Consider the following 20,403-nt stretch of genomic DNA (forward strand, 5'->3'; position numbering starts at 1 on the left):
TCATTCTAAGGCTCAGTACATTGTGTCTGTCATGATGATCATATTCCCAATTTCAGTGTCGCTTTTACATTCATTAATCAACAAATGTCAGTGATTACTGACCATGTACCTGGCAGTTGCTAAGCATTAGATATAAATCTGCATTTTAATGTTTACAATCTCATAGGTCAGATCTCCTGTCACTCATTATAAATTTTAGTCTGTTAAATATTTGTAAATACCAATTGCTTAAAGTCAAATATCATAGCATGATTTCTCAATTAGTTGTTTGGAAGCTACAAGTATCTGTTTGTCATAAATTAATTTGTCCTGTTCCTATTTGCATATTTTCCTTCTAAGGACAAGCTAAAGGACAACTTCTCCCCTTGTCCCTCAGAATTTATTAAAGATTTATTTATTTTTTAACTGTACATCATGTCTTAGTCAGTTTGGGATGCTGTAACTAAATACAATAGACTGTGTGGCTTAAACAACAAACATTTATTTCTCACAGTGATAGAAGGGAAGAAGTCCAAGATTAAGGTGCCAGCAAATTCAGCATCTTGTGAAAGCCACCTTCTTTCTGTATCCTCTCCTCTTTGTCTCTTCTTCTATGAGCACTAATCCCATCATGAGGGCTCCACCTTCAAGACCTGATTACCTCCTAAAGGCTCCATCTCCAAATATCATCACTGTGGGGATTAAGGCTTCACCATATGAATTTTGGAGGAACACAATTCATTCCACAGCACATCCTCTCTGATCCAAATATTTGCCATGGGTACTCTCTTCTTGTTTCTCCTTCTGCTTCTCTTCAATATATACACATATTATAAAGAATCTGGTTAACATGACCAGACAAGACAATGGGAAAACAAAGAGGTATAAAACATAGTCTTTGTCTTCAAGAAGTTTACTGTCACCTCCTGCATTCGTTGTGCTCAAACTTCATCACAACAATGTTCAGTCTAATCTCTTGGGAAGCTTGCTCAAGTTTCCTACTCTTGCTCTCCAGAGATTTAGATTCTGTGGTTCTCAGAACGGGACCATGATTCTATATCTTGAGTAAGCACAAATAGTTCTGATGCATGCGGGTGACTGGCAACAGTTACACCTGCTTCTATTAGCTCTGTCTCTGTGTACCAGTTCCAATATGCAGGGTTTGTTTTGTTTTGGTTGTTTTTTTGCTTTTTCATAATTGCTATCGGTTGAAAGCGTATTATTTTCCAGACTATATACTTAACACATGTTATTTCATTAATCCTAACAACACTCTTATTGGGTAGGTATGACTAGTTTCAGTTAACAGATTTGGAAGCAATGTCAGAGAGTTTAAATAACTTTACTAAATGTCCACAGGCATTCATTCAACAAACATGTCTTGAGCTCCTATTAAGTAGGTACCTTTTATATTCTGGGAACACACTAGTGAAGAAGATGTACAAACCTCTAACAGAGGATAGACTTCTCTTTCATTATAAAACCTTATGCCATTATGTTTTACTATTCCCTTGTTCCTGAAATGTCTTTCTCTTCAATTCTGGTTATAGATTCCGATCTTATTTCTTGTGTCTGAAGGCCTCCAATTCCAATCCTTTCACAACAGATATTTGAATACGGTGATCTATGAATTTTTAAACAGTTTATTGATAATCTTCAGGAAACTCAGTAAAATTCTTGATATTTTGTCAAGTTTTTTCCTTTGGCAAAGAGTCACCAGAATCCAACAGTTTCTGGAAGGAGGTTGTGATCCTCAAAATGTTAGTAATAAAGTGTGCCAACCCAGGTCAGAAAACTGGAATCGCTCTTTGGCCCAGAGTAGCTGCTTGAGAAATATTTTTTGAACATATGAACTTCAAAGAGATTTATATATCTAATACATGTGGAAAAGCATTACTAATTTATACAAGAATAAGCAGGGTGGGGTTGAATTATTTTAAAAGGTAACTGTAGAACAGAAGATTTCTTCTAGAGAGAACATGTATAGGCTACTAGAGAGATCAAGGAGTTGAAGGTGACACCAGGATTTGATCTTGACATTGTCTTCAAGTAGCAATGGAAACAAAGAACAGCTGACTTGAGGTGAGAAGAGCTGAAATGGAACACGTTTTAGAAATGTCGACTCAGAGTGGTGTCAAATATTCCTATGAATATGTTAAGTCAAACATTCAAAAGATAGATCTTAAATCCATAAGAAAATTCGTATTAGAGCTATAGACTAAATATGCAATTACTTGAAGACAACCTAAAAATGGTGAAGTAAATTAAATTCTAAGAAGGAAGAATACTGAGAGAAGAAAAGAGAATTGGAACCGGAAATTCAGGAAGAAGTCAAACAGAGTAAGGGAGTAAGAAGAGCACAAGTGCTGAGAAATGTCTCAACTTATTTCAAGAACAAAAGGTTTATGATACTAGGTACTATTGGAATAAGCACTGGATAGAAAAAAAGCATGAAAGTTGATTTTTGTTAAAATAAGTATCTTTCAAAAGCATATATTTTGAAATAGAACTTACTCATTCCCCCAAGTTCCGAAAGATATGTAATCATCACCCTCAAAAATTTACACTCTATTAGGGGAGATCCAGCATAAGTATATTCTAGATATAAATACAAGTACGTACACACATATGTTTATTAATATCTAACACTAATAATTATTATCAGCAAGTTACAGTTAATTGTCTATTTAAATACTGGTGATGGTTTTTATTAAAGTTTGTATATATTTATATAATATATGTACACATACACGTAAATAGATGCTCACATAATAGATGAGGGACACTTTCTGCTATCAAGGAACTCAGAGAATAATGGGAGAAGCAGAGTTAAGCAATAAATACAATACAGTGGTGTAAGAATTAAACTTCACCATTATTAATTGGATGCTTCCTATGTGCAACAACTGATATGTTATCTCATTTATGCCCTCCCAACAGAGCCCATGCTTTTTATCATTAACTGCCAATATGGAAATAGGACACGGGGTAGTGTCAAGAAAAGTGCGCTCAACTTTAACTAAGAGGTGAAAGAGTGACATTCCAGAGGAAGTGGTAATTGAGTTGCATCGTGGGGAATGTCTGGAAAAAAGGTATCACAGAGAGAGCCTATGCTAATACAGAGGGAAAAAATGTGTTGGGCATGCTTAGGGAGCAAAAAGCAGTGTGGTTTAGCTGGACCGGCTAACTAATGGAATGAGACTGGAGAGTAAGCAGGGTCATATTGTAAGGCTGCTAAAATCTATGTATGTATTTAAGGTGTTTGATTCTATCTTGGAGGCAACAGAGAGCCATTTAAAAATTTCTGTTGCTGATGTTTGTTTCATGTTGGGTGTGCCCTGATACTGCTTGGGTTCTAAAATGATCACCACAGTTGTATGCAAATATATAGGAGAGGAAAGAGTCTGCAGGAATAAGAAAAAAAAGGAATTTTGTAGTAATCATCTATGTAACATGATAAGAGCATAAATTAAGGCGAGGCAGTAGAAACAAAAAGGGGAAGAGAGATGCAAGAGCTGTTTAGGAGGAAAACACAACAAGTGTACGATGAATACCTTAAGAGAGTGACAGGGTGTGCTAGTAAAAATTATGCCAGAAAAAAAAAAAGGTATACATTGGGGCTGCACCAGGCAAACTGGGACATTACCAAGAGATGTGAAATCAATGATACAGGATTTCAAAGGAGGAAAGGAGAGAGAATTGTTTACCAGGTTTTGAGCCACAGATCTACTATAAACTAGCTGCAACAACATTAAACAAGTTCATCTCTATGTAGTTCAATTTCTTCATTTTGAATGGGGACAACAGGGTTGCATTAGTAAATACATTGTATAATCAAATAAGTACATCTTGTGAAATACTTAGCATAGTGACTGACACATGGTCTGAGATACATATGTGTTTGCTCTTAATAAAGGAAACACTTTATGGAGAAGAGGGAACTGAGTTGGGCCTTGCAAAATGTATAGAATAGCAACATGTAGAAAATATAAAAAGGAGAGGCACTGCAATGATCATATATCAGATGTATTTGGGAAATGGAAATGGTCTAGTTTGACTGAATTGTACAGAATGGAAAGTAATGGGATATATACCAGGAGATCTATTTGAAAGGCAGTGCGTGAGAAACATAAAATGCAAGAAATTTAGACTTAACTCAGCAAGCCATGGAACATCACCAAATAATTTTCAGCAGGAGCAGCCTGAGAATAGATTAAATTTTAAGAGGGACAAGTAGATGTGTATGAAGTTCACACAGCAGTTTGGTATAGGTAATATTACAACTGAGCTCTGTCTCAAGTAACCAATAGCCATGATCTTTTCACCGTACCATATTGATTCTTTATGAACCCTGTGGCATTCTGCCATGCTATACTGAGATGTAATCAAATAAAAATTTTGTTTGAAGAAGTACGATGTGTGAGTAATGGCAAAAAATTATCTCTGAGCCAGCTATGTTACCTTATATAAACTGTAGAATCTCAATATTCTTAGCTTTAAAAGGGATGGTGTTTGCTCACAGAGTTAGTGAATATAAAAATTTCAGTTTTCTAAAATTGTCTGTTAAATTTCTGGTATGGTTTCCTGCTGCATGTACTTCTATATGTTGTCCCCTTAAAATAAAGCTCCATTAACTGAAGTTATTTGAACTTACATTCATTCTTTACAACCTGTAAAAGTTTAATTGGTCTTTAGTGACTCAAATTATTTTATGGGAATTAAATGAAAAATTTTTGCTTGGCACATACTCAGTGCTTAATACATGGTAGCTATTTTATTATAACATTAGGATCAGAAATGACCCATCTATAGGGAAGCTGTATAGTGTAGTGGATGAGAACAAGGAATCTGGATCCTGACTACTGGATACAAAGCCCAGCTTTCACATTTACCAATCACATCACCCAGAATAAGTTACTTAGTATATTTAATTGGAGGAAATAGTATTCGTATTTCATAGAGTTGCTTTGAAGATTTAATGAGATAGTATTTGTTAAGATGCTTAAAATTTAATATTTTCAAACATTTTTATAATGCAATAAAATAAGGTAAATTTAATTTTAAAATAAATAATAAATCTAATAACTTAATAAAATGCTGAAAAACTGAGTGCTGGCTAAGTATATGATACACAAAATGAAATAAGTAAATAGACAAACAGAAACGTCATTTAATCATATTTTCCTTGGGATATCTCAGCCAATAACAACTATCAGTAACTGAGAATTATTGGCCTGGGATGACTGTAACTGTTTATTCTCCTAAACTTGTCTGTTTTTTAATATCTTTCAAGCTCAGATACTTTTTCTTCTTCCAGAATATTGCATCTCATTATTCCAGTCTTTAACCCAATTTTGGTTTTTGTTATTACATGCAAGAGTAGGAATGTAATAGGCTAGGCACTCAGTGCATGTCTGTGGGATATAATAATTAAAATATTTAACAAGATATACAGAACTTGGCAAATTTAATAGTTTTTTATATTGATTAGTTTCTAAATCACACAAGAAAAGATATTAAAAAACCTGATCAATGCACTTCATGCTAACAATCTGAAACTCTTATAGTGAAGAATGAATTTTTTTTCCCAAAGTAAATTTGTGCATTAATTAATTATTCAAGTTTAAAATCCAACTGCATGGGACTTCCCTGGTGGTGCAGTGGTTAAGAATCCGCCTGCCAATGCAGGGAACACAGGTTCAATGCCTGGTCCAGGAAGATTCCACATGCTGCAGAGCACCTAAGCCTGTGCACCACATCTACTGAGCCTGCGCGCTAGAGCCCATGTGCCACAACTACTAAGCCTGTGGGCCCTAAAGCCCGCATGCCACAACTACTGAGCCCACATGCTGTAACTACTGAAGCCCATGCACCTACAGCCCATGCTCCACAACAACAGAAGCCACCACAATGAGAAGCCTATGCACCGCAATGAATAGTAGCCCCTGCTTGCCACAACTAGAGAAAGCCCGTGCACAGCAACAAAGACCCAACACAGCCAAAAATTAAAAATAAATAAATAAATAATAAATTAAAAAAATAAAAAATCGAACTGCATTTATTCTTATTAGTAATTCATACTAAAGTATGTATTATATTAAAATTATGTCATAAAATATACACAAATAATTATAATGATGGCTAGGAATGAATAGTAAGTGACATCCAATAAAACAGGTATCTAGAGTGCAGAAATAGTAACATCAACAATAATAGCACTGAAAACATTTTTTAGTACTTTTTATGTGCCAACTGTTCTAATCAACAGATTGTAACATGAACTCTTTTATAATCCTCACAACAATGCTACGTAGTGTTACTATTTTTATTTTACATGTGAGGAAACTGAGGCATAGGAAGGTAAACAGTCCAAAGTTGCAGTGATGATTCACACCACAACAGCCAAAACATGGAAACAACCTAAATGTCCACCAACAGATGAATGGATAAAGAAGATGTGGTACATATATACAGTGGAATACTACTCAGCCATAAAAAAGAAGGAAATAATGTCATTTGCAGCAACATGGATGGACCTAGAGATGATCATACTTAGTGAAGTAAGTCAGAAAGAGAAAGATAAATACCATATGATATCATTTACATGTGGAATCTAAAATATGACATAAATGAACTTACCTATGAAATAGAAACAGACTCACAGGCATAGAGAACAGATCTGTGGTTGCCAAGATGGAGGCAGGGTGGGGGAGGGATGGACTGGGAGTTTGGGATTAGCAGTTGCAAGGATGGAGAAATGGATACATTTGGATACATAGGATGGATAAGCAACAAGGTCCTATGGTGTAGCACAGGGAACTATATTCAATATCCTGTGATCAACCAAAATGGAAAAGAATATGAAAAAGAATATATATATGTATAACTGAATCACTTTGCTATACAGCAGAAATTAACACAACATTGTAAATCAACTATACTTTAATTAAAAATAAACACACACAAAGTTGCAGTGATTGCAATAAATGAAGTCAGGATTTAAATTCAGGTAATTTAATCTCTAAGACCCCAAAAGGAAAAACACAGTTTACAGTATGCAAATGGTATTTCTTACTTTTACTGTGTTTCAAAAAAAGCACTTGAGATGAATAATTGTGTTTACAATACTCATATTTAATTTTAAATAACTATAGTATGTGAAATATTCAAGAATGTCTTCCCAGATGTCACTTTTCTTTATGCAAAATGAATATAAATCTGTTAATGAAAAAGACTTGTTGACTAGCTTAATAATTCCAATACATTTCCCACCTACACAAAGGGCAAAACAACAGCTACAGAGACTTGAGATAAACACGTTTCTCTGCAATTATGACTTAAAATTTATGTCACAAATATTACATATTTCACTCTTTCTCAATGGTTTATTAAAAAGATAGAATAAAATAGATATAGCTAGGTAAAAGAAAGCTAAATTTTTACACATGACTGGGTCTTGAGTAGACCTGATAAGATTTTGAAGAATAGATAAACACTGCCAAACTTCCATGAGAAGCATAATGCTGGATGCAAAAGGGCAATAAGCAAAATACTTTATTAGTTATATCATCAAGAATTCAGGTGTCCTAATGCTCATGCTGCTCATGCTGCTACCACTCTATTGCTTTTGCTGCTATCGCATTACTTTTTCCTATTCTTCTCTGTATGTCCTGGCTTCTGCAAACTTCTGGCTTCTACAGTCTCACTAGCTATATTGCTTCAAAATACCACTGTATGTTTCTCATGCTTTCTAACTGTGCACATTACACTCTGCAGTTCTCCTGTATGCCAATTTCTACTGACCCTTACTGTACAGGTCTATCATGAATATATCCACAGAGAAAAGATCTGATTGGGGCAGCTGCATGATTTTCTGGTGTTGCTGATGAGAAGAATTTGTTTTCTTCATAGCTTGTCAACTAGATCACTGATGGCAAGTGATGGCAAAACAGTGATGTTTGTTCTTGGTGGATATAGTCTGCACAGTAGGATTCTACTAGAATGGCCACACTAAGTCGTGTCCTGATTGCAAGGAAAAGGGGAGCTGGAGGTGGTAGAGCTTGAAGAGAAAGTGCTGGTCCCACTAGGTTAGAAGTCAGAGATCAAATTTTGGGACTGCAAGAGTGACTGCAAATTGAACGGAGAAATCCTGTGGCACCACAAGGGGAGGAGCCACATCATCAGCTCACATACTGCCCTCAAACTTGAATCTTGAATTAAGAGTCTTGGCTGACTCTTATATTATTCATGCATGGGACAAGACATTAAGGAACTTGCTGAAAAGTTACGAGGGTAATGAGCAGGAATTTCAACTGCTACCTGGTACTGGCAAGAGAAAACTGAGAATTCATATTCTACCAAGTTAAAGGGGCTCTGTAAACACCTTATGCATTTCATTAACAAACAAACAAAAGGACGCTACATGCTCTTTGGTGGGGCTAATGGTGGATTCCAGAAGGGCTCTTGCCAAGGACTACTTCCCAGAACTTCTGCTGCCAGTGTCCTTGTCCCTGTGGTGAGCCACAGCCACCCCCCACCTCTGCAGGAGATCCTCCAACACTAGCAGCCATGTGGCTGACAGGGCCCTGATGCTCTGGCCTTGTGTCAGGCCTGAGCCTCTGAGGTGGGAGAGCCAAGTTCAGGACACTGGACCACCAGAGACCTCCTAGCCCCACATAATATCAATAGGCGAGAGCTCTCCCAGAAATCTCTGTCTCAACACTAAGACCCAGGTCCACCCAACGGCCAGCAAGCTCTAGTGCTGGACACCCCATGCCAATCACCTAGCAAGACAGGAACACAACCCCACCTATTAGCTGCCTAAAATCATACTAAGTTCACAAACACCCCAAAACACACCACTGGACGTGGCCCTGCCCACCAGAAAGACAAGATCCAGCCCCACCCACCAGAACACAAGCACCAGTCCCCTCCACCAGGAAGCCTACACAAGCCACTGAACCAACCTCACCCACTGGGGACAGACACCAAAACAACGGAACAAGGAACCTGCAGCCTGTGAAAAGGAGACCCCAAACACAGTAAGTTAAGCAAAATTAAAACACAGAGAAATATGCAGCAGATGAAGGAGAAAGGTAAAAACCCACCTGATCAAACAAATGAAGAGGAAATAGGCAGTCTACCTGAAAAAGAATTCAGAATAACGATAGTAAAGATGATCCAAAATCCTGGAAATAGAATGGAGAAAATACAAGAAACGTTTAACAAGGAAATAGAAGAGCTAAAGAGCAAACAGACAATGATGAACAACACAATAAATGAAATTAAAAATTCTCTAGAAGGAATCAATAGCAGAATAAATGAGGCAGAAGAACAGATAAGTGACCTGGAAGATAAAATAGTGGAAATAACTACCACAGAGCAGAATAAAGAAAAAAGAATTAAAAGAATTGAGGACAGTCTCAGACACATCTGGAACAACATTAAATACACCAACATACAAATTATACAGGTCCCAGAAGAAGAAGAGAAAAAAAAGGGTCTGAGAAAATATTTGAAGAGATGATAGTTGAAAACTTCCCTAACATGGGAAAGGAAATAGTCAATCAAGTCCAGGAAGCACAGAGAGTCCCATATAGGATAAACCCAAGGAGAAACATGTCAAGACACATATTAATTAAACTTTCAAAAATTAAATACAAAGAAAAAATACTAAAAGCATCAAGGGAAAGGCAACAAAAAACATACAAGGCAATCACCACAAAGTTAACAGCTGGACTTTCAGCAGCAATTCTGCAAGCCAGAAGGGAGTGGCAGGACATATTTAAACTGATGAAAGGGTAAAACCTACAACCAAGATTACTCTATCCAGCAAGGATCTCATTCAGATTCGACAGAGAAACTAAAACTTTTACACACAAGCAAAACTTTTACAGACAAGCAAAAGTTAAGAGAATTCAGCACCACCAAACCAGCTTTACAACAAATACTAAAGGAACTTCTCTAGGCAGGAAACACAAGGGAAGGAAAAGACCTACAAAACCAAACTGAAAGCAATTAAGAAAATGGTAATAGGAACATACATATTGATAATTACCTTAAATGTGAATGGATTAAATGCTCCAAGCAAAAGACACAGACTGGCTGAATGGATACAAATACAAGACTGGTATATATGCTGTCTACAAGAGACCCAATTCAGATCTAGGGACATGTACAGACTGAAAGTGAGGGGATGGAAAAAGATATTCCATGCAAATGGAAAGCTGGAACAGTAATTCTCATATCAGACAAAATAGACTTTAAAATAAAGGCTATTATAAGAGACAAAGAAGGACACTACATAATGATCAAGGGATCAATCCAAGAAGATATAACAATTGTAAATATTTATGCATCCAACATAGGAGCACCTCAATACATAAGGCAAATGCTAACAACCATAAAAGGGGAAATCAACAGTAACACAAAAATAGTAGGGGACTTTAACACCCACATTCACCAATGGACAGATCATTCAAATTGAAAATAAATGAGGAAACACAAGCTTTAAATGACACATTAAACAAGATGCACTTAATTGATATTTATAGGACATTCCATCCAAAAGCAACAGAATACACTTTCTTCTCAAATGCACATGGAACATTCTCCAGGCTAAATCATACCTTGGGTCACAAATCAGGCCCTGGTAAATTTAAGAAAATTGAAATCTAATAAAGTATCTTTTCCAACCACAACCTTTGAGACAAGATATCAATTGCAGGAAAAAAACTAAAAAAATATACACATGGAGGCTAAACAATATGCTACCAAATAACCAAGAGATCACTGAAGAAATCATAGAGGAAATCAAAAATTACCTAGAAACAAATGACAGTGAAAACATGATGACCCAAAACCTATAGGATGCAGCAAAACCAGTTCTAAGAGGGAAGTTTATTACAATCCTGTCTCAAGAAACAAGAAAAATCTCAGATGAACCTAACCGTACACCTAAAGCAGTTAGAGAAAGATGGACAAAAAACCCACAAAGTTAGCAGAAGGAAAGAAATCATAAAGATCAGATCAGAAATAAATAAAAAGAAGGAAACAATCCAATGATCAATAAAACTAAAATCTAGTTCTTTGAGAAGATAAAAAAATTGATAAACCATCAGCTAGACTCATCAAGAAAAAAAGGGAGAAGACTGAAATCAACAGAATTAGAAATGAAAAAGAAGTAACAACTGACACTGCAGAAATACAAAAGATCATGAGAGATTATTACAAGCAACTATATGTCAGTCAAATGGACAACCTGGAAGAAATGGACAAATTGTTAGAAAAGCACAACCTTCCGAGACTGAACCAGGAAGAGAGAGAAAATATAAACAGACCAATCACAAGCATTGAAATTGAGACTGTGATTAAAAATCTTCCAACAAACAAAAGCCCAGGACCAGGTGGCTTCACAGGCAAATTCTATCAAACATTTAGAGAAGAGCTAACACGTATCCTTCTCAAACTATTCCAAAATATAGCAGAGGGAGTAAAATACCCAAACTGATTCTACGAGGCCACCATCACCCTGATACCAAAACCAGACAAGGATGTCACAAAGAAAGAAAACTACAGGCCAATATCACTGATGAACATAGATGCAAAAATCCTCAACAAAATACTAGCAAACAGAATCCAACAGCACATTAAAAGGATCATACACCATGATCAAGTGGGGTTTATTCCAGGAATGCAAACATTCTTCAATATACGCAAATCAATCAACGTGATACACCATATTAACAAATTGAAGGAGAAAAAACATATGATCATCTCAACAGATGCGGAAAAAACTTTTGACAAAATTCAACACCCATTTATGATAAAAACCCTGCAGAAAGTAGGCATAGAGGGAACTTTCCTCAACATAATAAAGGCCATATATGACAAACCCACAGCCAACATCATCCTCAATGGTGAAAAACTGAAACCGTTTCCACTAAGATCAGGAAAAGACAAGGTTGCTCACTCTCACCACTCTTATTCAACATAGTTTTGGAAGTTTTAGCCACAGCAATCAGAGAAGAAAAGGAAATAAAAGGAATCCAAATCGGAAAAGAAGAAGTAAAGCTGTCACTGTTTGCAGATGACATGATACTACGCATAGAGAATCCTAAAGATGCTACCAGAGAACTACTAGAGCTAATCAATGAATTTGGTAAAGTAGCAGGATAAAAAAGTAATGCACAGAAATCTCTTGCATTCCTATACACTAATTATGAACAATCTGGAAGAGACATTAAGGAAACACTCCCATTTACCAATGCAAAAAAAAAGAATAAAATACCTAGGAATAAACCTACCTAAGGAGACAAAAGACCTGTATGCAGAAAACTATAAGACACTGATAAAAGAAATTACAGATGATACAAACAGATGGAGATCATACCATGATCTTGGACTGGAAGAATCAACATTGTGAAAATGACTATACTACCTAAAGCAATCTACAGATTCAGTGCAATCCCTATCAAACTATCAATGGCATTTTTCACAGAACTAGAACAAAAAGTTTCACAATTTTTATGGAAACACAAAAGACCCCAAATAACCAAAGCAATTGTGAGAAAGAAAAACGGAGCTGGAGGAATCAGGCTCCCTGATTTCAGACTGAACTACAAAGCTACAGTAATCAAGACAATATGGTACTGGCACAAAAACAGAAATATAGATCAATGGAACAGGATAGAAAGCCCAGAGATAAACCCACACACATATGGTCACCTTATCTTTTAAAAGGAGGCAAAAATATACAATGGAGAAAAGACAGCCTCTTCAATAAGTGGTGCTGGGAAAACTGGACAGCTACATGTAAAAGAATGAAATTAGAACACTCCCTAACACCTTATACAAAAATAAACTCAAACTGGATTAAAGACCTAAATGTAAGGCCAGGTACTATAAAACTCTTAGAGGAAAAGATAGGCAGAACACTCTAGGACATAAATCACAGTAAGAATCTTTTAGATCCGCCTCCTAGAGAAATGGAAATAAAAACAAAAATAAACAAATGGGACCTAATGAAACTTAAAAGCTTTTGCACAGTCAAGGAAACCATAAACAAGACGAAAAGACAATCCTCAGAATGGGAGAAAATATTTGTAAACAAAACAACAGACAAAGGGTTAATATCCAAAATATACAAGCAGCTCATGCAGCTGAATATCAAAAAAACAAACAACCCAATCCATAAATGGGCAGAAGATATAAACAGACATTTCTCAAAAGAAGATATAAAGATTGCCAACAAACACGTGAAAGGATGCTCAACATCACTAATCATTACAGAATGCAAATCAAAACTACAGTGAGGTATCACCTCACACTGGTCTGAATGGCCATCATCAAAAGATCTACAAACAGTAAATGCTGGAGAGGGTGCCGAGAAGAGGGAATCCTCTTGCACTGTTGCAGGGAATGTAAATTGATATAGCCACTATGGAGAACAATATGGAGGTTACTTAAAAAACTAAAAATAGAACTACCATATGACCCAGCAATCCCACTACTGGGCATATACCCTGAGAAAACCATAATTCAAAAAGAGACACATTCCACAATGTTCACTGAAGCACTATTTACAATAGCCAGGACATGGAAGCAACCTAAGTGTCCATCAACAGATGAATGGATAAAGATGTGGCACATATATACAATGGAATATTACTCAGCCATAAAAAGAAATGAAATTGAACTATTTGTAGTGAGGTAGATGGACCTAGAGTCTGTCATACAGAGTAAAGTAAGTCAGAAAGAGAAAAACAAATACTATATGCCAACACATATATATGGAATCTAAAAAAAAAATGGTTCTGATGAACCTAGCGGCAGGACAGGAATAAAGATGCAGACGTAGAAAATGGACTTCAGGACACGGGGAGGGGGAAGGGTAAGCTGGGACGAAGTTGGAGAGTAGCACTGATATATATACACTACAAAATGTAAAATAGATGGCTAGTGGGAAGCAGCTGCATAGCACAGGGAGATCAGCTCGGTGCTCCGTGACCACCTAGAGGGGTGGGATAGGGAGGGTGGGAGGGAGATGCAAGAGGGAGGGGATATGGGGATATATGTATACATATAGCTGACTCACTTTGTTATACAGCAGAAACTAACATAACAGGTAAAGCAATTATACTCCAATTAAGATGTTAAAAAAATAAAAAAGAAAAATGAAGGGTGATAATTTAAAAAAAAAGGGCTTCCCTTGTGGCACAGTGGTTAAGAATCCGCCTGCCAGTGTAGGGGACACGTTTTTTTGTTTGTTTGTTTTTGTTTTTTAACATCTTTATTGGAGTATAATTGCTTTACAATGGTGTGTTAGTTTCTGCTTTATAACAAAGTGAATCAGCTATACATATACATATGTTCCCATATCTCTTCCCTCTTGCGTCTACCTCCCTCCCACCCTCTCTATCCCACCTCTCTAGGTGGTCACAAACCACCTCTCTGATCTCCCTGTGCTATGAGGCTACTTCCCACTAGCTATCTATTTTACGTTTGGTAGTGTATATATGTCCATGCCACTCTCTCACTTTGGGGGACACGGGTTTGATCCCTGGCCAAGGAAGATCCCACATGCAGTGGAGCAACTAAGCCCGTGCGCCACAACTACTGAGCCTGCACTCTACTGTCCATGAGCCACAACTACTGAGCCCATGTGCCACAACTACTGAAGCCCCTGTGCCTAGAGCCCATGATCCATAACACGAGAAGCCACGACAGTGAGAAGCCTGCACACCACAATGAAGAATAGCTCCTGCTTCCCACCAACTAGAGAAAGCCCGTGAACAGCAATGAAGACCCAACACAGCCAAAAATGAAAACAAATAAATTAATTAATTAAAGAAAAGAACCCTAAAAAATAAAACAAGAACAACACAAGACAGGCCTTGTCCTAATATTAAAGACCACCAAAGATAAGGTATATGCCCTAGGACTAAAGACAGTACTAAAAGATGGATGTCCTATCAAAGTGTACATCAAAGCCTCCAAAAACACAAGACAGTTAGCTAATTATTTTGCTGCCTCCTACAATAAAAAATAAATGGTCAGAGAAACATAATAGAATCTAGAGTCTCTACAACAAGTTTTCCATAAAGATTGGCTAGTAATAATTTACTAAATATACAAAGAAGAGAAAAAAAGTGATCCATATTGAGGAAAAAAAAAGCCAATTGAAGTGCAAATGACTTGCACATGACTCAGATGTTGGAATTAGCAAACCAGAATTTAAGCATAATTATTATAATTAAGACTTAAAGGAAAAGATAGTCATAATAGGTGACAATTTCAGCAGAGAAATAAAAATTCTAAAACTTAAAGCATAATAACTGATGTGAGAAATCCACCTAGTGGGCTTAAAAGCAGATTCTTAAGAGCAAGTAAAAGGGTAAACAAACGTGAAGACAAATTAATCGAAATTATCCAATCTAAATAAGAAAAAAAAAGTGAAAATTTAAAAATTATGGAGCATTATTGATCTGTGAGTCAACATCAAGTAGTCTAATAAACATGTATTTAGAGTCCCAAGAGAGGAAAGAGAGAAAGGTATAGATATAATCTTTAAGGAAATAATGGCCAGAATTTTTTTCCAAAATTTGATTTAAAATACACTGTCTGTGAACTCTAACCAATAAAGCAAGAAAAGTAAATAAATAACATAAATACAGGAAAGAAAGAAATAAAAGGCCATAAAATCACACATGGGAGACATCCTAGAGAATTTTAGTTTACAACCTGTACAAACAATTCTTCCTATAAAGATACAGTAATCTATAAAGTGAGGGATTTGTATAAGAGGAGACAAACAAATCAATGAAAGAGAAGACTAAAATTATATTCAACCACATATATGGTCAATTTCTTTTCAACAAAGAACCCAAATAACTCAATGGATAAAAGAAAGTCTCCACAACAAATAGTCCTGGAGTAAGAGGATATGTGCATAGAGATCATTATGAATTTTGACCCCTACCAAATGCCATTCACAAAAATTTGTTCCAATATTACAGACCCAAAGAGAAAATTAAAGTTCAAAAACTTCCAAAAGAAATCCTAAGATAATTTATTTGAAAGTTTGTGATAGTCAAATATTTCTTAGAGAAATACAACGAAAGTAACCATAAAATTTTTAAATGATAAATTAATCTTCAAAATTTAATATTTCTTTTCATGAAAAGTCATCAGGAAGAGAATAAGAAGGTATGCTACAAGCTGAGGGAACATATTTAAAATACATATATTTGACATTGATTCATATCTAGAATCTATAAAGAATTTCAACAAATCAATTAGGCAAACAATTATTTAATAAAAAATAAGAGTTTGAACAGACAATTAGTTAAAGCAAATGTATCAGTGTCCAATAAATACATGTAATACTGTTCAACATCATTAGTTATTAGGGAAGTATTACCAACAAAAGATAGCTCTTAACCCACATTAGACTGGGTAAAATTAATGTTAACATTTCATTGTAATCCTATCTGTCAGCCATCCCAAATATCCCTCCCCTGGGAAAACAGTTGGCTACCCACGTGTATTTCTAGAGTCATTTTAGGCATATATGAACATATAAAACATAGAGTTGTTTTCTTTTTTAACATATAAATATTAGTATACACTATACCCTGTTACATAACTTGATTTATTTGGAGATCCGTCCATATTAGTACATGAACAGATCACTCATGTTTGTAACTGAAAATAATGTTCCATGTAGAAGCTTCAGTTTAACACTATAAAAGTCATAGAATCATATGGTTCAAATCTTCAATACCAAGTAATTATTTTTATATTTCTCTGCTCAAGCATCATCTGATATGTATATGAACAATATGATAGCAAATTTAAGTTAAACCAAAGGTAACAGATAAAGTTACTACCGTTACTGTATTATCTAAATCAGTTGACACCCAAATATCATCTAATATCTTAAAAAATAATTCCAATATTCCATAGTTACTAAGTTTAAAACATGTATTAAATAAATATTTTTCTAATTACATTTAGCAAACTCAGAAGAAAAGTGTATAATTGACGATGAACTGCAGACACTTTAGATGAATGAACAATAAACAAAAACACTGTCATAAAAATTAAGCAACAGTGTACAGTTTTAAGCAGAATGTTTTGTAACTTTCAAAAAAAAGGAAGAGATAGATGCTATTGTTTCTTCATTGAAGTAACTCAAAACTAAGCAGAAAATTTCGTTATAAACTCTTTAGTTCGTTATATGACCTACTTTATCTCTCATTTACAATCTTTCAAAACCATGTTGTTAGTTTTTTTTCTTCCTCTTATCCTCATCTGATTGAAGTGAATAAACTTTTCTTCACTTTTAGAAAATCGTACTTCCTTTAGGCCAGATTCCCCTCAATGAAAAGTGATTTTATGGATGTCAGCAGAAGTGAAATAACTGTAAGAAATCAAACCTTCATCCAGGTATGTACAGGGCTCTTTGGTCAACACTGCCACATCTATGGCTCATATATTGTTTCTGTGAATGGAGACCCAAGTATGATGCCTGAAATTAAACAGTGCCAAAGTGGCCTAAAGGGGCTAACATATTTTAGAGTCACAAAGTGGGTATTTTTCTAGGCTGAAGGCCACTGTTTTCAGTTTTATTTGTTATTTCTTAATCTAATATGTATTAATCTCTAAAAAGTAGGGCAAAAGCATGATAATATATATTTTTTCTTTTAAAAAGGTTAAGTCTTCTCCTCACTCCAGTTCTTTGTATCACTTGCTCCTCTCTCCAGAAGCAGCCACTGCTACAAATCTCTTGGCTCTACTTCCTGAGTGGTTCTGTTATTAGTAAACAAATGGCAGTATGCTGCCTAGAATAATTAATGCAATTAAGTACACAGCTGTAAAAATTTTAGAAATGTACTCACAGTTCCAAGAATCAAACCTTAATTTCAGAAGGTACGCTCTTACTTCTGTGCCACTGAACTGTAGTAACTATACGCGTACAGTACTTGCAAAAGTCTAAAGCACAACACAAGTGAGAGGCTCTAATGCATTGCTTCCAAGTTAGAATGAAGCCACATGCAGCTTCTGAGCTTAAAAGGAATGTCTGACCACTGGCTTTCCTCTACTCCCCATTTACTTCTTAGGATAGAACTCAAGCCCTGGCTCATGGACTTCTCGGAGGGCCACAGGAAAAGGTGAAAGTTACTTAGGCACCATTATTCTGTATCCAGACTAATACCAGACCCAACACATGGCATGATGTGGAGCAGAGCTGCTATAAAAATGTATTTCTCCTTTAACCCCTCCATGTAAATCATCAGAAAGCTTCCCTCCACTGATTTAAACAAATTTGTCTTTGACCTCTAGAGTCACAATTGGCCTCAACAACTCTTTCAGATGGTTGTAGTATTGACTGTTTGATGTATGTCAGCTACCATAAAATGCAATACTATTTCATGACAGATCTTCAAATAATGCCACATACGTCCAAAGTCACGGTAACAGTCTTTATTCCAAGTAAATGAGTAGCATGAAATACTGCAGATTAATGAAATAGTGCACTTTGTTGTATCAAGCTTTGGCATCTAATGCAGCTGTGATTTGTGGTAGTGTTCAACCAGTTGCAACACCTGTCAGCATGCTTCCTCTAGAACTTCAAAAGGCTTCCGATAAATACCAAATGCTTGAAAGGGTTCTAATGTGCATATGTAAGAACTTTTCAGGGTCTGTGATTTTTGGTATTTAACAACCAGATCAATATGATAGTTCATAAAACAATCAGTTGCTTAATGATCTATCTGCAAACATTCAAGTCTGACAATTTGAAATACCACAGAAGACCCAAGAAATTATATTTGTTCACTTTTGTGGAAGAAAAAACTTATTGAACACTCTTTAAATAAAACCTAAACTCTAAAACTAGAGAAAGGTTTCCAATCAAAAGATATTTAGATAATTTCTTTAAGCATTAAATGTTTTTCAAGGAGTTTTCAAGCAGTTTCCACCGACTGATATATATATGTATATATAACTAAAAATGTATAAACATTATATATCTTATATAATTAAATATTGTTCATTATATAACAAGAAATTATATTATACATATAAATTATTATAACTAGTATATATTAAATATATAAACAAAATATTCACAAATATATACATATATATAAACTTCTATCTCTAAATTGAAATGAATTTCAACATCTTTATGTTTAATAAACTGTAATACAGGAAGATATTGTATTGAGTACAGTATTAAAACATTTTGGTACTTAACAGTTCAAAAATTATTTTATTTAATTGAGACCAACTGGCCTCATTGCTTCTTATAAACGTTGCAATATATATTCAGTAAAAAGGAATAAAAATGAACACATGTTTCTCCTTAAAGAAGGCAAACAAAGGTTTTTCTTACACAATAAATCAGCTGCTAGTGGATTTCTAGGACATTGCTTTAGGCTATTTAGGTATAAAACTTAAGAAAAAAAATTACCTTTGTGTGGATCCAAAACTGGTAGAGGAGATTGAACTGAAGATGAACAGCATAGACTGAAGGTGGTATGAAGAGGGCCAGTGGAGAGTAGAATATCTGAAAGATTAAAACATTATAAATTTGCACATAGGACTTCTCAATAACATATACTATCACTAATGATTCAATATTTTGAGTCTATCCTTCAGCAAATATGCCTTATTTTTAGCAAATATATCTTATTCTGTACATTTTATTGCCATGTTTGACCTTGCAACATTAATTTTTCCACTTGATGATAAAGTTATAGACATGTTGGAGCTAAGTCCACTGGACTTCTATTTCACATTTAATATTGTCTTCTTAACAAAGCATACAATGTACGTTATTTCCTTAATCTTGAAAAGGTTGGGTGTATTTCCTGGAAGTAAAGAGGTTTTTTAATATATACAAAAATACACACTTTCTTTAAGTAAAAGAAATGTAGGAGCATGTGCCTTTATACCTTGACAGCTCCTAAACACTGTATTATTATGGCATTCTGAGTAACAAAATGCAATTATAGTAAAAGACAGTAACTTCATATGAGAAGGGGAAAGAATACATTTTCCCTCTTAAATTTTACTTTATTATTTTGTGGTTGACAATATCTCCTGATTTTTTTTCAAAGTTAGTAAAGAAGGAGCTATGATACTGTGCCATTGTGGAAACAAGTTTTGAAGGTCCCTATTTCCTAACAGACGGAAATGCCTCTGCCTTGGGAAAACAACTTATTCGTAAACCACTGGTTAGAATCAACGAGTAAGCACAATCTGCTGCGTTCTCCCAATGACTTTGATCCCCAAGAGTGGTTTCATGTTGTAAGAAAACTTTTTATTAAATGAAAAACTAAACAACAAAATAGGAAGAAAAAGAATCAGACTTCAACTTTACATTTTGGGGTTTATAAAGTTAATATTTCCAAAAGA

The 20,403-nt window shown here is 35.3% G+C and overlaps 1 protein-coding gene across 1 annotated transcript in view; it reads right to left on the reverse strand.

Annotated features, from left to right (window-relative positions):
- AGMO (alkylglycerol monooxygenase) overlaps positions 1-20,403 on the reverse strand; it is a 374,042-nt gene that overhangs the window by 185,571 nt on the left and 168,068 nt on the right. The window contains exon 6 of the mRNA XM_060156131.1: positions 19,457-19,552. Coding sequence (XP_060012114.1) covers positions 19,457-19,552 — 96 coding nt within the window. The remainder of the gene's footprint in view (positions 1-19,456; positions 19,553-20,403) is intronic.

The sequence above is a fragment of the Lagenorhynchus albirostris genome, chromosome 8 (assembly GCF_949774975.1).
Source record: "Lagenorhynchus albirostris chromosome 8, mLagAlb1.1, whole genome shotgun sequence".
Taxonomy (NCBI): Eukaryota; Metazoa; Chordata; class Mammalia; order Artiodactyla; family Delphinidae; genus Lagenorhynchus; species Lagenorhynchus albirostris.